This window comes from Pteropus medius, unplaced genomic scaffold, assembly GCF_902729225.1.
Source record: "Pteropus medius unplaced genomic scaffold, Ma_sr-lr_union100, whole genome shotgun sequence".
Classification (NCBI taxonomy): domain Eukaryota; kingdom Metazoa; phylum Chordata; class Mammalia; order Chiroptera; family Pteropodidae; genus Pteropus; species Pteropus medius.
In genome coordinates, this window is record NW_024354501.1 from 193,938 (window position 1) to 212,960 (window position 19,023).

The 19,023-nt window shown below is 49.5% G+C and overlaps 1 protein-coding gene and 1 pseudogene across 1 annotated transcript in view; one reads left to right on the forward strand and one right to left on the reverse strand.

Moving 5' to 3' along the window:
• Nucleotides 1–19,023, forward strand: part of HERC2 (HECT and RLD domain containing E3 ubiquitin protein ligase 2) — a 115,897-nt gene that overhangs the window by 70,336 nt on the left and 26,538 nt on the right. The window contains 18 exon segments of the mRNA XM_039853408.1: nucleotides 432–540; nucleotides 655–794; nucleotides 1,417–1,607; nucleotides 2,247–2,352; nucleotides 2,440–2,531; nucleotides 5,405–5,580; nucleotides 7,289–7,400; nucleotides 8,731–8,812; nucleotides 8,916–9,059; nucleotides 10,196–10,286; nucleotides 10,558–10,735; nucleotides 10,915–10,996; nucleotides 11,070–11,241; nucleotides 11,870–12,014; nucleotides 13,037–13,262; nucleotides 16,503–16,674; nucleotides 17,401–17,587; nucleotides 18,168–18,308. Coding sequence (XP_039709342.1) covers nucleotides 432–540; nucleotides 655–794; nucleotides 1,417–1,607; nucleotides 2,247–2,352; nucleotides 2,440–2,531; nucleotides 5,405–5,580; nucleotides 7,289–7,400; nucleotides 8,731–8,812; nucleotides 8,916–9,059; nucleotides 10,196–10,286; nucleotides 10,558–10,735; nucleotides 10,915–10,996; nucleotides 11,070–11,241; nucleotides 11,870–12,014; nucleotides 13,037–13,262; nucleotides 16,503–16,674; nucleotides 17,401–17,587; nucleotides 18,168–18,308 — 2,546 coding nt within the window.
• On the reverse strand, nucleotides 3,071–3,189 carry LOC120595355 (uncharacterized; annotated as a pseudogene).

Consider the following 19,023-nt stretch of genomic DNA (forward strand, 5'->3'; position numbering starts at 1 on the left):
AACGTGATTCGTGCTCCCTGAGATAACGGAAGTAGCTTTGGATATGGCGTAAACTGCTTTTTAAAGCAAACCTTCTTACTGTGGGAAAAGCAATTTAGAACCAATCTCACTGTGGAAAATTTCAAACATACAACGGTAGAGACTAGAGTGTAATGAGCCTCCATGGACCCGTCACCTGCTTCAGCAGCTGTCACCCCTGGCCAGGCCGTCTCAGCCGTGGCCCCTCCCCGCGTTGTTTTGAAGCTGAGCCCTGACTGGCATCACGTGCTAGTTCGGCTCCGAGCGTCGCAGTACGTCTCTGAAAGAGAAGCACCCCTTGTAGAAAACTAGTCTCTGCGACGTCATAGCACGTGGCTGGGTGCAGTTTCGATCTTAATTTCAGGTTTTGATTGGTGGCAGAGATGTTTCAGGCACTTTCTGTTCTGTGCTAGCGTTCAGCGCCAACGGCAAAGACGTCATCGTCGACTTCCCGCAGCAGTCCCACTGGACCGGGCTGCTGTCGGAGATGGAGCTGGTGCCGAGCGTTCACCCTGGGGTCACGTGAGTTTTTATTCCCATGTCGCAAGGTTTGTTTGGGGAGCACGGTTTTCTTTGGAATGAAGTTCGGGAAATAGACACATCTTCTTAGCAACTCCACGGCTGTTTTAAACGTAGGTGCGATGGCTGTCAGATGTTTCCTATCAACGGATCTAGATTCAAATGCCGAAACTGTGATGACTTCGACTTTTGTGAGACGTGTTTCAAGACCAGAAAACACAACACCAGGCATACATTTGGCAGAATAAATGAGCCAGGTACGGTAGGGTGGCAGCGTTCTCAATGAGGTCATTACCGTGGACGTGACCGTATCAGGAAGTCCTGTCTTTACAATTGGCCGTCTCTTGTATCTTTCTCGTTTCTTCCTTTTTCCTGTGGAATTTGGGTTTAGGTTTTTTTTTCTTTTCATTTTTCTGTCTTCTAGAGGAGAACGCTCATTAGCTTGTTAACATCTCGCTTTTGTCTCTTAATATATAAAGCTAAATTTTTAAATTTATTTTTAAGCAGAGGCTAAAACTGTATCCTGCAATACCGATATGTAGTAATATTTTATTATTAGCCTTTTCCAAGTATTTTTAAAAAAATTCCTTTGGAATTAGTTTCTTGAATTCGTTCATTTAAAAATTTTTAAACATCAGCATTGTCTGTGCATTTTTTTACTGGTTTCTGCCTTGCATTCAGAGTATGTACCCTGATTTATATTTGACATTTTTTGAAGCTTTCATGTGATTATTTGACTCAGCATGTGCGATTTTGTAAATATTTTATGTGGGCCTAGAAGAACATCCCTCACAGTGAGTTCTGTGGTGAAGTTCGTGTTCTCTTGGTTGCGAAGGTTTGGCCCCACCAGTATTAACACGTTTGACCACCATTAAATAGGGCAGTCGGCAATATTTTGTGGTCGTTCTGGAAAGCAGCTGAAGCGTTGTCACAGCAGTCAGCCAGGGACGCTGCTGGACAGCTGGTCCCGGATGGTGAACAGCCTGCACGTGTCGTCCTCCGTAAACCAGGCCTCTCGGCTCATTGACGGCGGCGAGCCCTGCTGGCAGTCCTCCGGCTCACAGGGCAAGGTAGAGCGACATGGGCACCTCCTGGCACTTTATCCAGACAGCTTCACCTCCAGCTCCCAAATGAACTTGGAAAACCTGCGAGATTGCATTGCGGTGCCTCCTATCAGTACTTGTTTTACGTTTGAGTTGATAATTATTTTAAACGTGACATTTGATTTTTATTGTCAGATTTTGAACAGTATGAGGTCACAGACTTTAAGTCCAATCAGTATAGGGTGTAATAGGGTTTTGCATTTTTTACTCCCCCACGTGAAATACACGAGTTCAGAGTCTCCTCTGGCGAGAAGTTCTTTCTCATACGTCCTAACAGACGTGCTGGCCCTAGGGAGGCTGTCGCACTTGCCCTCACCTGTGGTCATGTCACGAGGACACGCAGGTCAGTCCTGCAGGGAGGGGCTTCTGCTCCAGAGTGACTCGTGTTGTGTAACCCACTCCGGTGGGTACAGAGGGACCACCCTGGACCAGGAGTGCACACGTTGTTTCTGGGGTTAGAGGGGGCCTCTTCCCGTGAGCGAGCGAGGGAGTGGGATGTCCTCTCTCCGGCCGCAGTGTGATTTCAACGTCTCACGCAGATTCAGGCTTTAGCGATACTGTTTTAGTAGCTGAATTTTGCTAACTGTGAATACATTCTTTTTTAAGCATTGGATTCGTTTGGAGATGTTCCCAGACGTTCTCGTTTACAGATTGAAAATGATAGTTGACCCTGCCGACAGCAGTTACATGCCGTCCCTGGTTGTGGTGTCAGGTGAGGGAGTTCGTTCTTTCAGAACGTATCTCCTACTATGTTGTAAAAACTCCCGTGTCTGATTCCTTTACCCCTCTTTTTTTCCAGGTGGAAATTCCCTAAATAACTTAATTGAACTGAAGACAATCAGCATTAACCCCGCCGATACCACAGTGTCCCTTCTGAGCGACTGCACGGAGGTCAGTAGGAACGATAGGGTTCCTTTCGATGGTTTGCAGAGGGCGACGAGCTGACCTTTCTGACTGTGTCTGTACTAATACCTACCACTTAGCCCCCGCCACCAATTCTGTTTATTTTAAAACTTGACATGTACACACCTTGAGTCGACTGCTTATCAGATCACCTTGAAAGGGAAACAGAGGACATTCTCACTTTGGCGAGAAGGTAGGTAAATGCTCCTGGTAAAAGTCATTACCAAGCCCATCAGGTCGCTGTTTCGTCCTGCAAAAGTCATTTCCATTAAATATCCACTAGTTAGTGCGTGACTTTTTTTTCCGCTGTACACGTGACATTAGTTGCTTTTTTGTTGGCACGCCTGTGGGCATGCAGCTGACCTTGCTGTGAAGTGCCGAGTTGTCAGTTTGTTTTGATTGGTGAGAAGGTACTTTTCAAAATAAATCCAAGTTTGTTGTATTTTGAAAATTCTGTGTTAGGAAATCAGTGAAGGTTCTCTTAAACAGCACTCTTATATTTTATTTATTAAAAAAATTTTTTTTAATGCCTACAGCATCTGGTATTCCCAGGTAGCCTCTCATCCAAGTACTAACCAGGCCCGACCCTGCTTAGCTTCCGAGATCGGACGAGATCGGGCGCGTTCAGGGTGGCGTGGCCGTAGACTCACCCTTATACGTTAGAGCCGTGAGGATGCCTCTCATATCTTTCCACGCAGATGTCAACACTATTTTAATAGATGTCTTAAAAAGAGTACAAGACAGTTTTTAAGACAGTGTTTTGTGCTACCTGTATTGTCACATGAGGACACTGGATTTGTACAATGATAGTAGATAAAGATATCAGATAATTTATTTAACGTTTATTATGAGTAAATTTATTTTTAAATTATTAAATGAAGTTTACCATCCATTGTTATTAGTTATTTGTTTTGGTCTTTGCACGTAAGAGCAGATAAGTTCAAGGAGATCCCAGTGTTACTTAAAAGAAGCTGATACACAGCCATAAGTTCATTTATTCAAGGGTGAGAGGTTGGCAACTTATATCTGGTCCGTGGGCATATATATACCAGCTCCTTTCCTGAGTCCCGGATTTGATGATCTCGCTTTTTGTTTTATTTTCTTCCGACCTTCAACAAATAGAATTCTGAATGTCATTGAGCTATGTTATGATATACTGATAATTAAGAATCAATACCTTTGGTGTCAATAAGTAAATATGCTGGCAAATCATTAAAGTGAAAGATAATACTGAGTTTTTCTTTAAAAAGATATTATTGAATTTTAGTGCATTTAGTTGTTAACTTCTTGCTAAGCAACCGAACACTGCTTGCCTAAAGTCTTAATTATACTCCTAAATATTTTTATATTTTAAGTAAATCATTACGGAGTTAAATCAGTAACCAAGATTACTATTCATAAGAGATGTGTGAACTTCAATAAATTTTCAATTTGAAAAAATTTGGGTGATATTTGATAAGTACGAAACAATGTATATCACATAATGAGAAGTATGAAGCCTCATGAGTCATCAGAACTCATGATCTGTATTCACCCTCCACCCAACTTCAGAACTAGAATATTCAGCCCTGTGAAGCAGCCGGGCTCTCTCACATTGCCTGTCCTGTGAAAATGGCTTGTTAGGGGACCATTCTAACCTAACCAGGTCTAGAGAGTATACCGAATTCCCTGAGAGCCCACCGCCAGCTTCAGCGGTTACCGACTTTTTTGCGAATCGTGTTTTACTGTCTTCCATCCATGTGTCTCCCAAGCCCCACCCCTTTTTCATCCCTGCAGTGTTTAAAAAGCAAGTCCTAGACGTCACCTTATTTCAGTAGTGTTTACTTCAATATTCATTTCTAGTAAGGACTTAAAATATATAACCACAATGCTGTTTTAGCACACCTAACCATTATTCTTTACTATTATGCACTATCCAGTCAGCGTTTAAATTGTACCAGTTGTCCCATAAACACCCCGTTGCGGTTGGTTTGTGTGGATCGGGATTCAGACAGTAGCTGCACTTTCCACTTCACACGAGTGTCAATTCTCTTGGTTTTTCCCTACCAAGGAAAGAAAGACACCGGGCCTTTGTTTCCTGTACAGTTTTTTATTTCTACATTTGCATTTTGCATCCCAGTAGTTTTTCAGCCTGTGCTTCCTGCGACACCCACGTAGATCTTGAGGTCGGGTCAGGTCCCGGTGAGGCCGTAGGACGCCATCGGCAGTGCGTGTGCTCCCCGCTGCATCTCACTGTTGACAACAATAGATGTTTCTGAGACGATCAGACAGTTCGATGACTGGTAGCACGTTAGGTGATTAAGGAGTTACTGGTTCAGCTATAATAGCAACGCGGATAGGTTTTTAGTGTCCGTATTTCAATGGCACACACTGGAGTTGAAACGACATACGCTGCCTGGAACTTCCTTACGATCCAGATGTGAGCAGAGTTGGTCACGCGTTGATAATTGTCCAGCTAGGCGACGGAGTCACGGGGCTCTTTGTACTATTTCCTCTAATTTGTACGTATTCACATATTTATATTACGTTTTAAAAACTGCGAAGGCTCTGTGCACCACCTGCCATTTAATTTCTCTCTTAACACTTCTTGGCTCAGAAAAGCTTTCAGACAGGAGGCGCGCAGCCGTCGCCCAGGGCTTTTAGCACTCGGCTCTGTGAGAAAGTCGCTGCGCGCCCCACGCCGTGGCGAGCCCGCTGGTCCCGAGGGCAGAGCCCGCTCAGATGGGGCGGGCTGGCCCTGTGGGACGCAGCGACGGCTCCGGCTCCAGCCCGGCGTGCGGCCGCGGGGCGGGTGTGCTGCTTCCTCCACAGGTGGCTCGCGCTCGGCTCTAACAGGCCTGCTGTCCCCGTGTTGTGTCCAGTATCACAGGTACATCGAGATCGCGATCAAGCAGTGCAGGAGCTCCGGGATCGACTGTAAGATCCACGGCCTCGTCCTGCTGGGCCGCGTCCGTGCCGAGGACGAGGACTGGGCCGCCGTCCCTTTCCTGGCCTCGGACAACGAAGAGGAGGAGGACGAGAAGGCCAGCGGTGGGAGGTGGGCCTCTGTCCCCTGGCGCCCGTGCTCACCTGCTCACGCTGGGTCCGCGCTGTCGCAGGACACGTTTCGTTACAGCAGGTCTCGGAGGGAGCGTGTTCTCGCACCCCTGGGGCTGTCTGGCGAATCTTAGTTACGTTTGCAAAAATTATAATTGATTTGGTTTTAGGGAGAGGTTTAATGCAGAAACTCATCGTGTCTAGAAAAATACCACTGTAAAGGGGAAGTAAACATATTTAGCTTTTCTGCCTCTAATATCACGGCTAATATTTTGCTGTCTATCCTTGTAGTTTCTTTTTAACCTGTCCCTAATCGTGTTTTTCTGTGGAAATGGTACAGTGTGCTATGTATTTTATAGGCTTCTTTGTTAAGTATTGTTTACTTTTAAAAAATTCATTATGGTAAAATACATGTTACGTAAACTGTACTGTCTCACCCACTTCGGAGTGTGAGCTCAGTGGCGCCGAGCACACTCACATGGTGCTCTCAGAGGGGCGTGGTTGCCAGACGAGTCCTAGAGCGGGAGCGCCGTCAGCGGTCCCTGGGGGGAGCGCCACATCAGTGGTCCCTGGGGAGAGCGCCATGTCAGTGGTCCCGCGCCAGCAGAGCTGTGCCGGCCGCCGCCCTCCACCTGGCTGTGCCTTCCGCATGCGCCCTCAGCCGCCCCCCTGCTGTGAGGCACGGTCTGGCGGTCGCCGAGGGGTGCGGCTGTGGGGGTCAGCAAGGTCATCCAGGGTTCTGCGATCGGGGGTTGGGACTTTGTCCTGTTTCATTCCGGAAACTTTGCATGGAAGTTGGAAAGAGAACAGTGTGGGTAGGGCTGCCTCGTCCATAAAACTTTTTTACTCCTTAAAGTCTACATTCATCAGTATGTATATAACACGTTAGAAAATCATACCCGTCTGGAACTCGTCTCTGGAGACTTAGGTTATCCATCCTTGCTAATGAAAGCAGAGCAAAGCACACGGAAGCTGAAGCCTCAAACAGAGAAGGCTATTCTTTAGCCTCTGGCATCAAAGCGTCAGCCAGGAAGGTCCAGCACTGTCAGGCTCCACTCAGGTTCCAAGCAGGAGGCCGTGTCGTCTAAGCGTGCAGCCAGAGGGCGGGTCAGGAGTGAGCGGGGTGGCAGGAGCAGCTGCCAGCCTCCCAGGAGGGCAGGGTGGGGACCGCTAGGAGAGCCGGCCAGTGTGGAGGCGGGTGATGTAAAGGAAGAAAGTTGGCTTTTGCTTTGGGACACCTGTCCGTGTTAGAGGGTGTGTGGCTATGTCAGTTTTATTATTTCTTCAGGGGAAAAAATGACCATACACCTGTCTAGGTTTAGGGACATTGCTCCAGTGCCAGTCCCATGGTGACTCGAGGCCATTTACCCGATGTCACATCGGTAGTAGTTTCGTGTCGAGGTGGTGGGCGGCAGCTGCTACGTTCCACTTGGAGATGAGAAGGGGGTGCTGGCCGGAGCACTGTGGAAGGTCTCCACCAGGAGCAAAGGCCGAAGTCGGACTCCAGCCCGGAACGGCAGCGTGTTCCGTGTGGATGCTCCGACCCTCTGCACACTCGTTCCTGTGTGTGCTTGAGGGATTTTCGTATGAAAACACCCCCGCGAGTGTCTGATGGCAACCAGCAGACTTTGTGTGCTCGGGGTGTTTTCCTTTTAATTTTTAACATTTTTATGCGGACCGATCTGTGTTTCCCTCTTTCTTTTGGTTAGCCTCATCAGGAAGAAGGCGGCGGGACTGGAATCTGCAGCCACCATAAGGACCAAAGTGTTTGTGTGGGGACTGAATGACAAGGACCAGCTGGGCGGGCTGAAAGGCTCTAAGGTACTTCCTTTGCCTGACGTCCCCGTGTCACCTGTCGCCACATGACTGAGGAGGAGCTTTGCTGGCGCCTCTGTCCAGGCAACAGCCAGGCCTCTTTGGAAATTTTTATATTGATTTTACCTTATAAATTGACTTTTCTAAAGTAATTCTTGACATGAACTCACAGACCTTATCAAAATTAATTTTCTGAAAAATCTCTTCTGGGAAGATAGTACATTTTAGGTATAGTTGCATTATTGCTGTTTTATGAACCAGAAAATACACTTTTGAAAAGATTTAGCAAGCACATGGATGGCAGTTACAGACCGTAATCATTCTGCCTACCGAGACAGAATGATGAGTAAAAACTACCGTGGAGGCACGAGGGTGCGCAGGACGTGATTTAAAGTGTGCATGCGACAAGCGATGCATTCGAACTAGAGCTGAATTCAGTGTCCCCCACATTACTCAGTGTCCCCTACCTGAGGGCCACAGAACAGCCCTCCGAGTGGCAGGCGTGTGTGCTCTCTTCGGGGTCCTGAGACTTCGCCGTTGCAGACCCCTCGGTCCCTGCTGTCGAGCTGGGAAGGAACGTTAGAACATACTTGTCTCTCCTTTCTAGACAATCCGTTTTCGCCTTTATTTGAACAGCCCTAGACTCTACTTGGAGGTGGGCAGGGGGCAGTAGGCCCGGAGGGTCAGTCGCGATTGTGGGGGGCTGTCCTGGGGGTGAGGCCGTGGCCCCTGTAGGAGTTTGCACATGAAAGGTGGCTTTGGGCTCTGTGACTGTGATAAGAACCCTTGCCCACCGTGGTGACCGCCTCGGTCACACGGGAATCGCGAAGGGCTTCTCGGGGCCTTTAAGAATTTTAAATTAAATCACACATCTGAATGGGGAGTTTAAACATGTAATTTTTAGAGGTGTCAGAATCAACAGGAATGAGCAGGATGTAACTGAAATAGGATGTAGTTTGGCGGTGTTTGTATCTTCACATTCCGTGTGTTTCATTTTTCATCTTTTATTGTGGAGATGTTCTAGAAGGAACATCTAGAAAGAATAGGGACCTGTGCCCTGGTGGCCGTGTACCAAAATCAGCAGTTACCAGCAGATGTGTTTTGTTTTCACATCCTGCACACCTCACCCCTGTTGATTTTAAAGTAAATCTCATTATATCATCTCATCCTTAAAACACTTAACTGTGTGTTCTGAAGAGAAAATCACTGCTTTGGTTAATATAATCAAGCAAATTAGCAGTAATTCCTGTATATCTAATAAGGTTACTTGTAATTATAAAAGTGGAAATAAAATTCTTTTTTTCTTCTTTTGCTTAAAAAAAAAAAACCATTTCAGATCAAGGTTCCTTCGTTCTCTGAGACATTGTCTGCTTTGAATGCAGTACAGGTGGCCGGTGGTTCCAAAAGCTTGTTCGCAGGTTTGATTATGCTAATATTAAAATCTTTAAAAGTCATGCTTTGCACTAAAAACATGGTAGTTACGCTGTGAAAACTGAGTGCCGCTCTCCCTTGTCCCTGCAGTGACCGTGGAGGGGAAGGTGTACGCCTGCGGAGAAGCCACAAACGGCCGGCTGGGGCTGGGTGTTTCCAGTGGGACTGTGCCCGTCCCTCGGCAGGTCACGGCGCTCAGCAGTTACGTGGTCAAGAAGGTGGCCGTTCACTCAGGTACCGGGCTGGCGTTGGCACGCAGAAGCGGGTTGGCCTGCGGCTCGTGCTCTGCCAGTAACTGGGGCCCTTAAACGGTTTCTTCTAAGGTGCCTCATGCTTCTCTGCAATCCCGCGCGGTTATTAGGGATAGACCCGGAGGCGTCGGTGTCCAGGTGGTCTAGAATTAGTTATTGTTGCCACACGAGGCCTCTGGACGTGAGCTGTTGGCCATCCAGGTGGGGGCGTTCCCCTCTAGGAGGGGTCTCCAGTCTGGGAGCCTGGTCTCGGGTTCATAGTCTTTGAGGTCATCACATTCTGTGCTCGAAGACGTTATTTTTCTGGGAAAGGGCCTATAACTTTCTTTAGATTTCCAAAGTGTCTGTGAACCCCAGCGATAAGAAAGGTCCATTAAAAAAAATCTTCAATTTAGCGATCTTCAATTTAGCAAATTTGTTGTGAGTGTTATTTCAAAGCCCCACACTGGGCCTCTGAGGAATGGAGCCGAAGAGGGTGAGGGTCGGCACCATGTGACAGGAAACCCAAACGCCAGCGTCCTACACAAGGTAGAAATTAGCTTGTCTCCAGGGCCAGCGTGGTGCCTCCACACTCACCCCCGCTCGATGCGAGGCCACACGGGCGTCCCCCAGCCACCGCGGTCCCCCAGGCCTCTTTTCCAGAAGCCTCATTTGGGTCGCATCTCTGTTGGGGGTGGGTGGGGCCGGGAGCCCAGGAGTTGACAGGGACGGAGGTGACAGGAAACACCAGCAAAGGCACGTGGCGCCCCACTTTTCATAAACAGTTCTGCTGTTGGGGTGCATCTCAAAAGCTCGACCGCCGCTGCATTGAACGATCTGCTCTATCACAGATGCACTGGCTTTGACTTTTCCATCTGCATTTGGGTTGGTTGTATGTCTCGCATCACAGGAAAGCCATCGATAGACAGCATTGCGCCTCTTCTTTCCTAGTAAAATTCTTGCTGGGATTTAAACTTCGTAGTTTAATAAACATTCACTTGTTTTATGTATTCATCGCCCTGGAAAGTCGCTCTTTTTCACACGTGTCGACTGAGCACATGCTCGTGCCGGGCGGGCAGGCAGTTGCGCCGTGGCCTTCCGTGCCCCAGGCCGGGCCCCACCTCTGTGTGAACGTTGCAGGCGGCCGGCACGCCACAGCTCTGACCGCCGACGGGAAGGTGTTCTCCTGGGGCGAAGGCGACGACGGCAAACTCGGACACTTCAGCAGGATGTGAGTGCCCCTCTGTTTCTCGCTCCTAAGCTGCTCCTGACAGCCACAGTGACTGCCTTCGATAGTTATTTCGCAGAGGAGTGAATAGGTTGTTTATGAAAACGGGACTAAAAGTCCAGCTGGACAGTCTGTGTGGCTGAGCCCTCACGTGTTCTGTTCTAAGGCGTGACAGTTGAGTTGATCTGCAGTGTGGGTCAGTGTGGATGTCCTTTCTCTCCTTCTGTGGGGAAGGCCGTGTTGGTTATAGGGAATGTCACTTCACCTGCTCCAGGAACTGTGACAAACCGCGGCTCATAGAGGCCCTGAAGAGCAGGCGCATCCGGGACATCGCCTGTGGGAGCTCGCACAGCGCAGCCCTCACGTCCAGCGGGGAGCTCTACACCTGGGGCCTCGGCGAGTACGGCCGGCTGGGACACGGGGACAACACGACACAGCTGAAGCCCAAAATGGTGATTATGCACGCTTGGGTCGCTTGTAGACAACTCACCGCCCGTTGGGTCACGGGAGGCTGGGCCTTGGCGTGGGAAAGCTCACGGCCGTACGCGTTGTCGCCTTTTAGCCTGGAAAAGACCCTCCTGCCCTCCCCGGTGCCCGCGATTGATTCTGTTTTACCTTTGTGGTTGAGTAGGTGAAAGTCCTCGTTGGGCACAGAGTGGTGCAGGTGGCCTGTGGGAGCAGAGATGCCCAGACGCTGGCTCTGACTGACGAAGGTGAGCTGCGCCCGCCGGCGTCCGGGGGGGCCGCGTGCAGACACCGCCGCCTCAAGCGCTTTCCTAACCCTAGGTCTGGTGTTTTCCTGGGGCGACGGCGACTTCGGAAAATTGGGCCGCGGAGGAAGTGAAGGCTGCAACGTTCCCCAGAACATCGAGAGACTGAACGGACAGGGCGTGTGCCAGATCGAGTGCGGCGCCCAGTTCTCCTTGGCCCTCACGAAGTCGGGCGTGGTGTGGACGTGGTACGTGGACCCCGGCCACGCGGGGCCCCGGGGCCGCGCCGGAGCCTTCGTCCTCCTGCCCCGGCGTCGCGGGCCTCCTGCTCCTTTGAGTTGGGGTTGGTGAAAGTGTGACAAGAACTAGCCCACGTGACTGGGTGGTTTGAAGAAGGCGCTGGAGCCGTGGTGGCCCGGCCTGCCATTCCTGTTGACGTGAGGTTCATCAGGAGGGTTTCTTCTGATTTCCTCGATCTTGAAAAAGTTGACGTGTGTTTCTTGAGAAAGCTCATTTCATTAAATCGAAAGGGAGCGGGGCACCCAGCTGGCACTGGACAGTGTGGTGGGCCTTAGCCGGGTCCCGTGGCCCAGAGGCAGCTTGAGAGTTGACGAGCCCGGAGTTTCAGAGGGACCGGAGGTCGTTGATCACGTTTTAATCTCTTTATGGGAAAACTACATCAACACCTACACGTCGGAAAGCACACGTCCAGGGTCGTGCATAGTTAGTGGTGCCTTTGTTACGATGGATCTAAAGATCTCGGGCAGTGCGTGACATTGCCGCCGAGCCAGCTCTGGGGCTGCAGGCAGTGGGCATCCCCTGTGGAGCGCTGCCGGCCTGACCCCACACACTGCTCTGTGCTCTGGCCTCCCACAGGGGCAAGGGCGACTACTTCCGGCTGGGCCACGGCTCCGACGTGCACGTGCGGAAGCCTCAGGTGGTGGAGGGGCTGCGTGGGAAGAAGATCGTGCACGTGGCCGTCGGGGCCCTGCACTGCCTGGCCGTCACGGACGCGGGGCAGGTAAGCCGGGCTGGCGACAAGGCTGGTCCCGTTGGAAGTGTCCCTCGTGGTGAGGTGCGTGTGAAGAAGCAGGCAGTGGGCTGTTGTCAGCGGGACCCCATTGTCCGCCTGGGTGGGCGTCGCTGACTGACGGGCGCAGGAAGTGGGCTTTCCGACTCCGAGGCCCTCACCACAGGAAGGGAGCGTTGCCGTCGGAGGCGCTCCCACTGCCAAGGGCGGGAGCTGTCGCTCCAGAAACAGGTGGCTCGTGGGGAGGTCCGCGCGCTTCGGCTCAGAGATGAAGCCGGGCCTGTCCAGGGTGGCCCGTTCTTCTGCGGTGACGGGCCGCGGTATTAGCATTGGGACGCACTGCCGGCAGCCGGGTGGCGCACTGTCATTCACTCAGGATGAGGTAAAAGTGGGTGATGCCTCCTGATTCTTTAAAGCCGTGGCGTAAACGACAGTCATTTCCCTACCCATGGGGAACACGTTCTGGGACTCCCAGTGTGGACAGTACCAAACCCTGTACATACAGCAGGTCCTCGAATCGTGTCGTTTTGTTCAGTGTCATTTTTGCTACATGGATGAGAAAAATATTGTTTCCCAGGGGAGGCCACCATCTGTGTGGAGGCTGCACATTCTCCCCCCACATCTCAAAGACGTGCCTTCGGGGTGGTCTGGTGCGTCTGGACTATTCCTGCCCAAGCAGGTGCACCCTGCGATGGAGGGCCATCTGTCCGGGTGGCCTCCTGCTCTGTACCCTGAGCTGCCACGACAGGCTCCGGGCCATGGGCAGCAAGAGGAACCACGATGAGGGAAAGCCGCACTTGAAAAATGAACATAATGTTTATGATTGTTTCTCTTTACAAAATAAAGGAAAAAGTGGGTCGCTGCACTTAAGGAGGACGTCCCTGTGTCCTCTCACAGGTGGCAGATGAGCTCAGTGGGTGGATGTGATGAAAATACTCCTAGTCGTCAGCAAGAGTTTTGAAGTAACTGAGAAAATGTTCTGAAACGTTGACATACTGTTTTCCTCTTGACAGGTGTACGCTTGGGGTGACAATGACCATGGCCAGCAGGGCAATGGCACGACCACAGTTAATAGGAAGCCCACGCTCGTGCAAGGCTTGGAAGGCCAGAAGATCACGCGGGTGGCTTGCGGGTCTTCGCACAGTGTGGCGTGGACGACGGTGGACGTGGCAACGCCCTCTGTGCACGAGCCAGTCCTGTTCCAGACTGCAAGGGACCCTCTGGGTGCCTCCTACCTAGGTAACCTGGACCTGTGTCCTGCCAGTGTGTTCCGAAGAAGAGCCGTGGACAGCCACTGCGCTGGTGTTGTCCTGTGCGCTGTCAGGCACTGCCACGTCCCCTTGTCCCTCACGGCTTGTCCCTCACAGCCCCTCCCCCACCTCCCGCACCACTGTCCCTAGGGTCGGTTTTCATTCTTTGGAGTTTTAGATAAATAATCATATAGCGTGTACTTTTTTATCTCCGTTTTTTTCACTTAGCCTAATCATTTTGTGTAGAATTGGCATCATTTCAATAGAATTCACCCGTGAAACCATCTGGGCTTAGAGTTTTCTTTGTGGGGTTTCTCTGTGATTTTTAGCCACAAATCTTACTCAAATATAGGGTTATGTATTTCTTTTCTAATAAAGTTTATACCTTTGCTGGAAGTTACCTATTTCAGCTAAATTATTGAACTTATTGGAATTAAAGTTGGTCTCGATGTTTTTGCTTACCTTTCTTTGAACATTTTTAGAATCTGTAGTGGTGTCATCTCTCTCATTGCTTATATTGGTAATTCTGTCTTCCCTTTCCAGTTTTTCTAGAGGTTTATCAATTTTGTTAATTTTTTCAAAGGACAAGTTGATGTTTTCTTGGTTTTTCTCTGCTGCTTTTCTGTTTTCTAGTTCATCTCTGCTCTGATCATTACTGATTCTTCATTTGGTTCTATTCTCTTCTAGTGTCTTATGTCGCAAGCTTAGGTCATTGATTTAGAATCTTCCTCCTTCTGCAGTGTAAACATCGTTCTCTCCTGGATTAATCGCTTCTGCTGTCGCTATGACAGCTGCCCTCCTTATCCCTTTGCTTTATAAGCTAAGCTTGCTTTTGCTCAGCTCTTCATATCAGCCGTGGTGTTCCGCACACCATGGTATTCAGTGGTGTGTCTTTGTCATCTCTTTCCTTTTAACCTATTTTTTTTTTTTGTATTAAAAGATATTTTCTTGTAGGCATCATGTAGTTGGAATTTGCTTTTCAAAATTTACCCCGACCATCTCTCCATGGAGTGTTTAGTGCACTTATGGTTAATGCGGTTATTAACGTATTTGTGTCAAATCTGTCACGCTCTTCGTTTTCTGATAGTTCTGGATGTTTGTTGATGTCTTCTTCTTCTTTTGAATTTTTTTTTTTACGATCTTATTTTTTTCTTCTTTTTCTAACTTACTGTGTTACTCTAGCGATTACTTTGGGCGTGTATCGCAGACGTTTAACTTACCGTGGTCTGCCCTTAGGCGATGCCATTCCATTCCACCAGTGGCATGTGAGTCATCAGCAGTACCGTTCTGTCTTCCCGCCTGGCTCTTGTGCTGTTGTTGTCGTACGTTTCTGTGTAAGTTGTAAATTTCACAGTGTTTTTTATTAATTTCCTTTAAACATCAGGTCATCTGTCCAAATGACTTAAATAACAAGAAAAGAACGTCTCTGCACTTACTGACGCGGGTACATTCCCAGTGTCCCTCACTCCTTCGTGGGCATCCGTATTTCTTCTGCCTGGAGGACTTTCGTCACGTCCCATAATGTGCTGGGGACACTTGCTCTCGGCATTTTATGGCTGAACTAGTCATTATTTTGCAATATATTTTAGCTAGGAATAGAATTCTAGGTTGCGGTTTTCTCATTCAACATTTTAAAGGCGCTGTTCCATTTTCTTCGAGCTTGTTTGCATCATTTCATCGAGAATTTACTGTCATTTTTCTCTCTCTTTTCCTGTACGTTATATGTCTTTTTCTTTAGACCACTTGTAAAAATTTTTTTGTCCCCCAGGGTTTGAGCAGTTTGATTATAGTGTGCCCTCTTGATTCTGGTGCTTGTGGTTCATTGTGCTTCTTGGATGTTTAGGTTTATAATTTTCATCAAATTTTGAGGTTTTCCAGTCACTTTTTTCCTCAAAAAACTTTTTTCTTTATCTCCTCTCTTCTCTCTTTTGGAAACTATAGTTTCACACCTGTTAAGTCTTTGAAAATCGGGCCACAGGTAACTGATGCTCTGTTCATTTTTTTAATTTTCTTTTCTTTTTATGTCTTTTATGTTAAATAGTTTCTAGTTGCCGTGTCTTTATCTCAGACATTGTAGTTTCCTCTTTAGAATTTTGATTTCGGTATTTTTATATCTCCTGTATCTCTAGTTCTTTTTTTCGACATGCGGAATTACACCTAACAAGTGTTGTAATTTCCTTGTCTGCCGACGTCTGTGCCAGTTCCGAGTTGTTGAGATTGATTTTTCTTTTTCCCATATCTGAACTCGGCGGTATTTTCCTTCCTTTCTGCTTCCCTGGTGACTTTTGTTTGAATGCCACACATCGTGGCCTTTACTCAGATGTTCTGGGGATTTTTGTCTGTCTGTAGATCTTGAGCTTAGGTACAGCTAAGAGTTTGATCCATCTGGGTCTTGGCTCTGGGTTGGGAAGTAGTTCTAACCCGATGCTAGTCTCAGGCTGGCTGTCCCCTCTCTGAGGCCCCTCGGAGTGCTCTGGTCAGTGCCTCTCAGTTGTGAGTCTTCCCCTGCGGCCGATGGGGCAGGCGCTGTGCTGGGCCCTGTGTTCCCCGGGCCACGTGCTGCGCCTCTCACCCTTCCACACAGCTCAGGCCGTGGCTGGGGGCAGTCCGCCACACGCAGGCCCCCCAGCGTCTGCTGCACCCTCGGCCGGGGTGAGTGGAGGCATGGTACCTCTTCCAGGCTCTCATAGGCAGCTTGCCCCCGTCCGGTCCTGTCAGCTCTGGCCACCAGGGCCTCCTGCACATGAGCTCTGCCCCCCATTTTCACAGAGACCCCTGGGTTCCACCTGGCCCCCATTGAGACCTAGGGACTCCCAGGGCAGTGAGCTGGAACATGTGACCAGTAAGATCATTATTGGTGACATCCTGTCTTCTCTCCACTGTTTGGATCATTTCTTGTCCCATAAGTCAGCGTAAGTAAATATAGGTGTTAATTATACCACTCTCCCGCCAACATATGTCACAGAAGTTGTCGTTAAATGTGTTTCGCATAAGTGTCTGCGTCTTTCTGCAGTTACAGCGAGCCTTTGCTGAAACAGCTGTTTTATAGAGCCATAGATGAGAGAAAACAAGTGGGTTTTTTACTTTAAAGTCCGTTAACGAACATGGTACCTAATTTTGAAATAGCAAAATGAGGGTTGCAGTGTTTTAGGATTAAACTGAAGGTCACGGTATAGGAATAGAACAAGCTGTGATCTTAAAAATCGAACCCGAGCCTTTTCTTTTTCAGGCGTGCCTTCGGATGCCGATTCTTCTGCCGCCAGTAATAAAATCAGTGGTGCAAATAATTTAAAACCAAATCGCCCTTCTCTCGCCAAGATTCTCCTGTCATTGGATGGAAACCTGGCAAAGCAGCAGGCCCTGTCTCACGTGCTCACAGCACTGCAGATCACCTATGCCAGGTGGGCTGCTATGCTAACTTTCGAAATCCTGCGATTATACGAGCTCTGGGTCTTTGTGACTTTTTGATGGGTGATGTATCAGAGAACTTGTAGTATTGCCTTTAAATACTGTGAGTTTGATAGTAGATGGTGATACGAACCTTCGTGCGTACTCTAATGGGGGCTGAAATATGACTCAGACAACCAAAGAACGTTTTGTTATTTTTTGTGGCCAGTAAGCACGAATATTTGGGGGATGAGAGGAAGAATTAGTTGGAACTAATATTCGGTAACGTTTAAAGCCACTTATCATCTCGTTCACTCAAACACTCGATGAGGCGGAGTTTTGGTAGTTGGGCCTTTTCCGAGATTTTGCTGCTGTTTTCTTGAAGTAAGTGGGTCTGTCAGTGGGTCGTGGTTATGGCCCTGGTGCACGGAAGTCAGTACGCAGGTGACTCAGTTGTTGAGAGGACAGCGTGTCCCTCCGCCCCCTGTGTGGTGCCCTTGTGTGCGGCTCTCAGTGGACACAGGATCACCCTCCGGCTCCAGCAAGATCCGGGAGGAGTCCCGTGTTCGGCAGATTTCTCCTCTTGTCGGTGTGTGAATATTTTGGCTTGCAGCCGATGAGCCTCTGTGTGTTCCCGGTACCTGCGAGGGAGGCCTTCAGTGAGCGCTGTGCCGCGTCCCGACCCCCGTCCTAAGGCGGTGATGACCTCTCACCGCTGGCCCGGCTTTGTCTCCTGACAGGGACGCCGTCGTTGGGGCCCTGATGCCAGCCAGCATGATCGCCCCGGTGGAGTGTCCCTCGTTGTCCCCGGCACCCCCTTCGGACTCCTCTGCCGTGGCCAGCCCTGTGAACGGGGAGGACTTTGTGCCGGCTGGAGACCTGGAAGACGGCCTGAGCCCGAGTCCGTGGCAGGAGAAGAGAAGCGAGGTAGAATTGGCGAGAGGCTCTGACGGACCAGAGAGCGCACGGTGGCTGCGCCGTGTCCGGGAAGGGACGAGTCGCGCTGTCGCTTAGCTCGAAGCGTGTTTTCCTGCCTGCCACAACTTTGGCCTTGATAGAAAGTATTCTATTTTATTAAAAAGGAAACTTTCTGTTGCTTAGTTGGAAATAGATTTATTCTTATAAAAGTTGCTAAGTGCAAGTCCATAGTCTTTTTTTGTTTGTTTTTGTTTTTTTTTTAAATTCTGAAAACTTAAAGCTGTGAAAGTCAAAGATTTTGTAAATTTTGGGGGGGAACCCAACTCGAAGAGCCGAGAGCTTGTTTTCGTCTTTTCCATCTAACCTGTTGTGAACGCTGATAGTTTTCTTGGGAATGGGAATGTTCAGCTTTGAGGGGCTGCCCCAGACCCCGCTGGAGGTGGCAGCAGTAGTGTAAGCACCTGGCTATTGCTATAAAATCTGGAACATTCCAGATGGCCGGAGGAGTTTAGATATGCCTTTTTGGAGTTTTGTGGGAAATACGAACACGTTGTTGTGTTTTTCCTCTTCCTGTGTGTTTTTAAACTAGATTATCTGTTCCGAGGATGCTGTTACCCCCTCCGCAGTGACCCCATCTGCTTCCTCAGCTTCTTCGCGGCCATTTATCCCGGTGACAGATGACCCAGGAGCTGCCAGCATCATCGCAGAAACCATGACCAAAACCAAAGAGGTCAAGGGCTTTCTTCTTTACTATTTTATGTTGCAATAATCTTAAGCATAACCAGAAGTTGCAGTAGTGCGTAGAAACAGAACGCAGTGTGGTCTGGTGCGTGTTAGCATTCCCACGCCGTTGGGGACAGCTGCAGGCACAGCCCCATGCTGTCACAGGCGTCGTGTGTCCTGAGCGTCAGCACATTAAGGTCGATCCGGGACTGTGTATCGTCCACACACCCATACAGGCTTTGCTCGTCGTTATGGGGGTGTGGCCGTTCACATCCCTCTTAGTGGACAGAGCCAGGGAGTGTGTGTGCACACGTGTGTGTAGGCTGGTGCGCATGCGCATGCGCAGCTGTGCACGCACACACGTAGTAGTGATGCGCGTTTGTTCCCTTGTGCACCTGTGCGTGTTGAACACCACGGTCCCCGGCGGCGTGGTCCCTTCTGGGACCTGCCCGGGGCTTGTCCTGGCTCCGCCCCGTCCATGTTCAGCCCGTCTCTGAGAGCGGGAAACGTCGCTCCTGTCGCTGGCAGTTTTTCACTTCCCCTTGGTGGCCAGTCTCCCATCTGAGCCACATGTGCTCCCTCTTCCCCCCACGCAGCTTCTGGCACACAAACCAGCCTGCCCTCTGCAGGGATGTCCTCTGACTTGCTGGACCTGTGACCTCCCCTCCTCCCTCATGCTGGCTGGCCCAAAGCAGGGGCGCCTTCCACTTGGCTCCGTCACA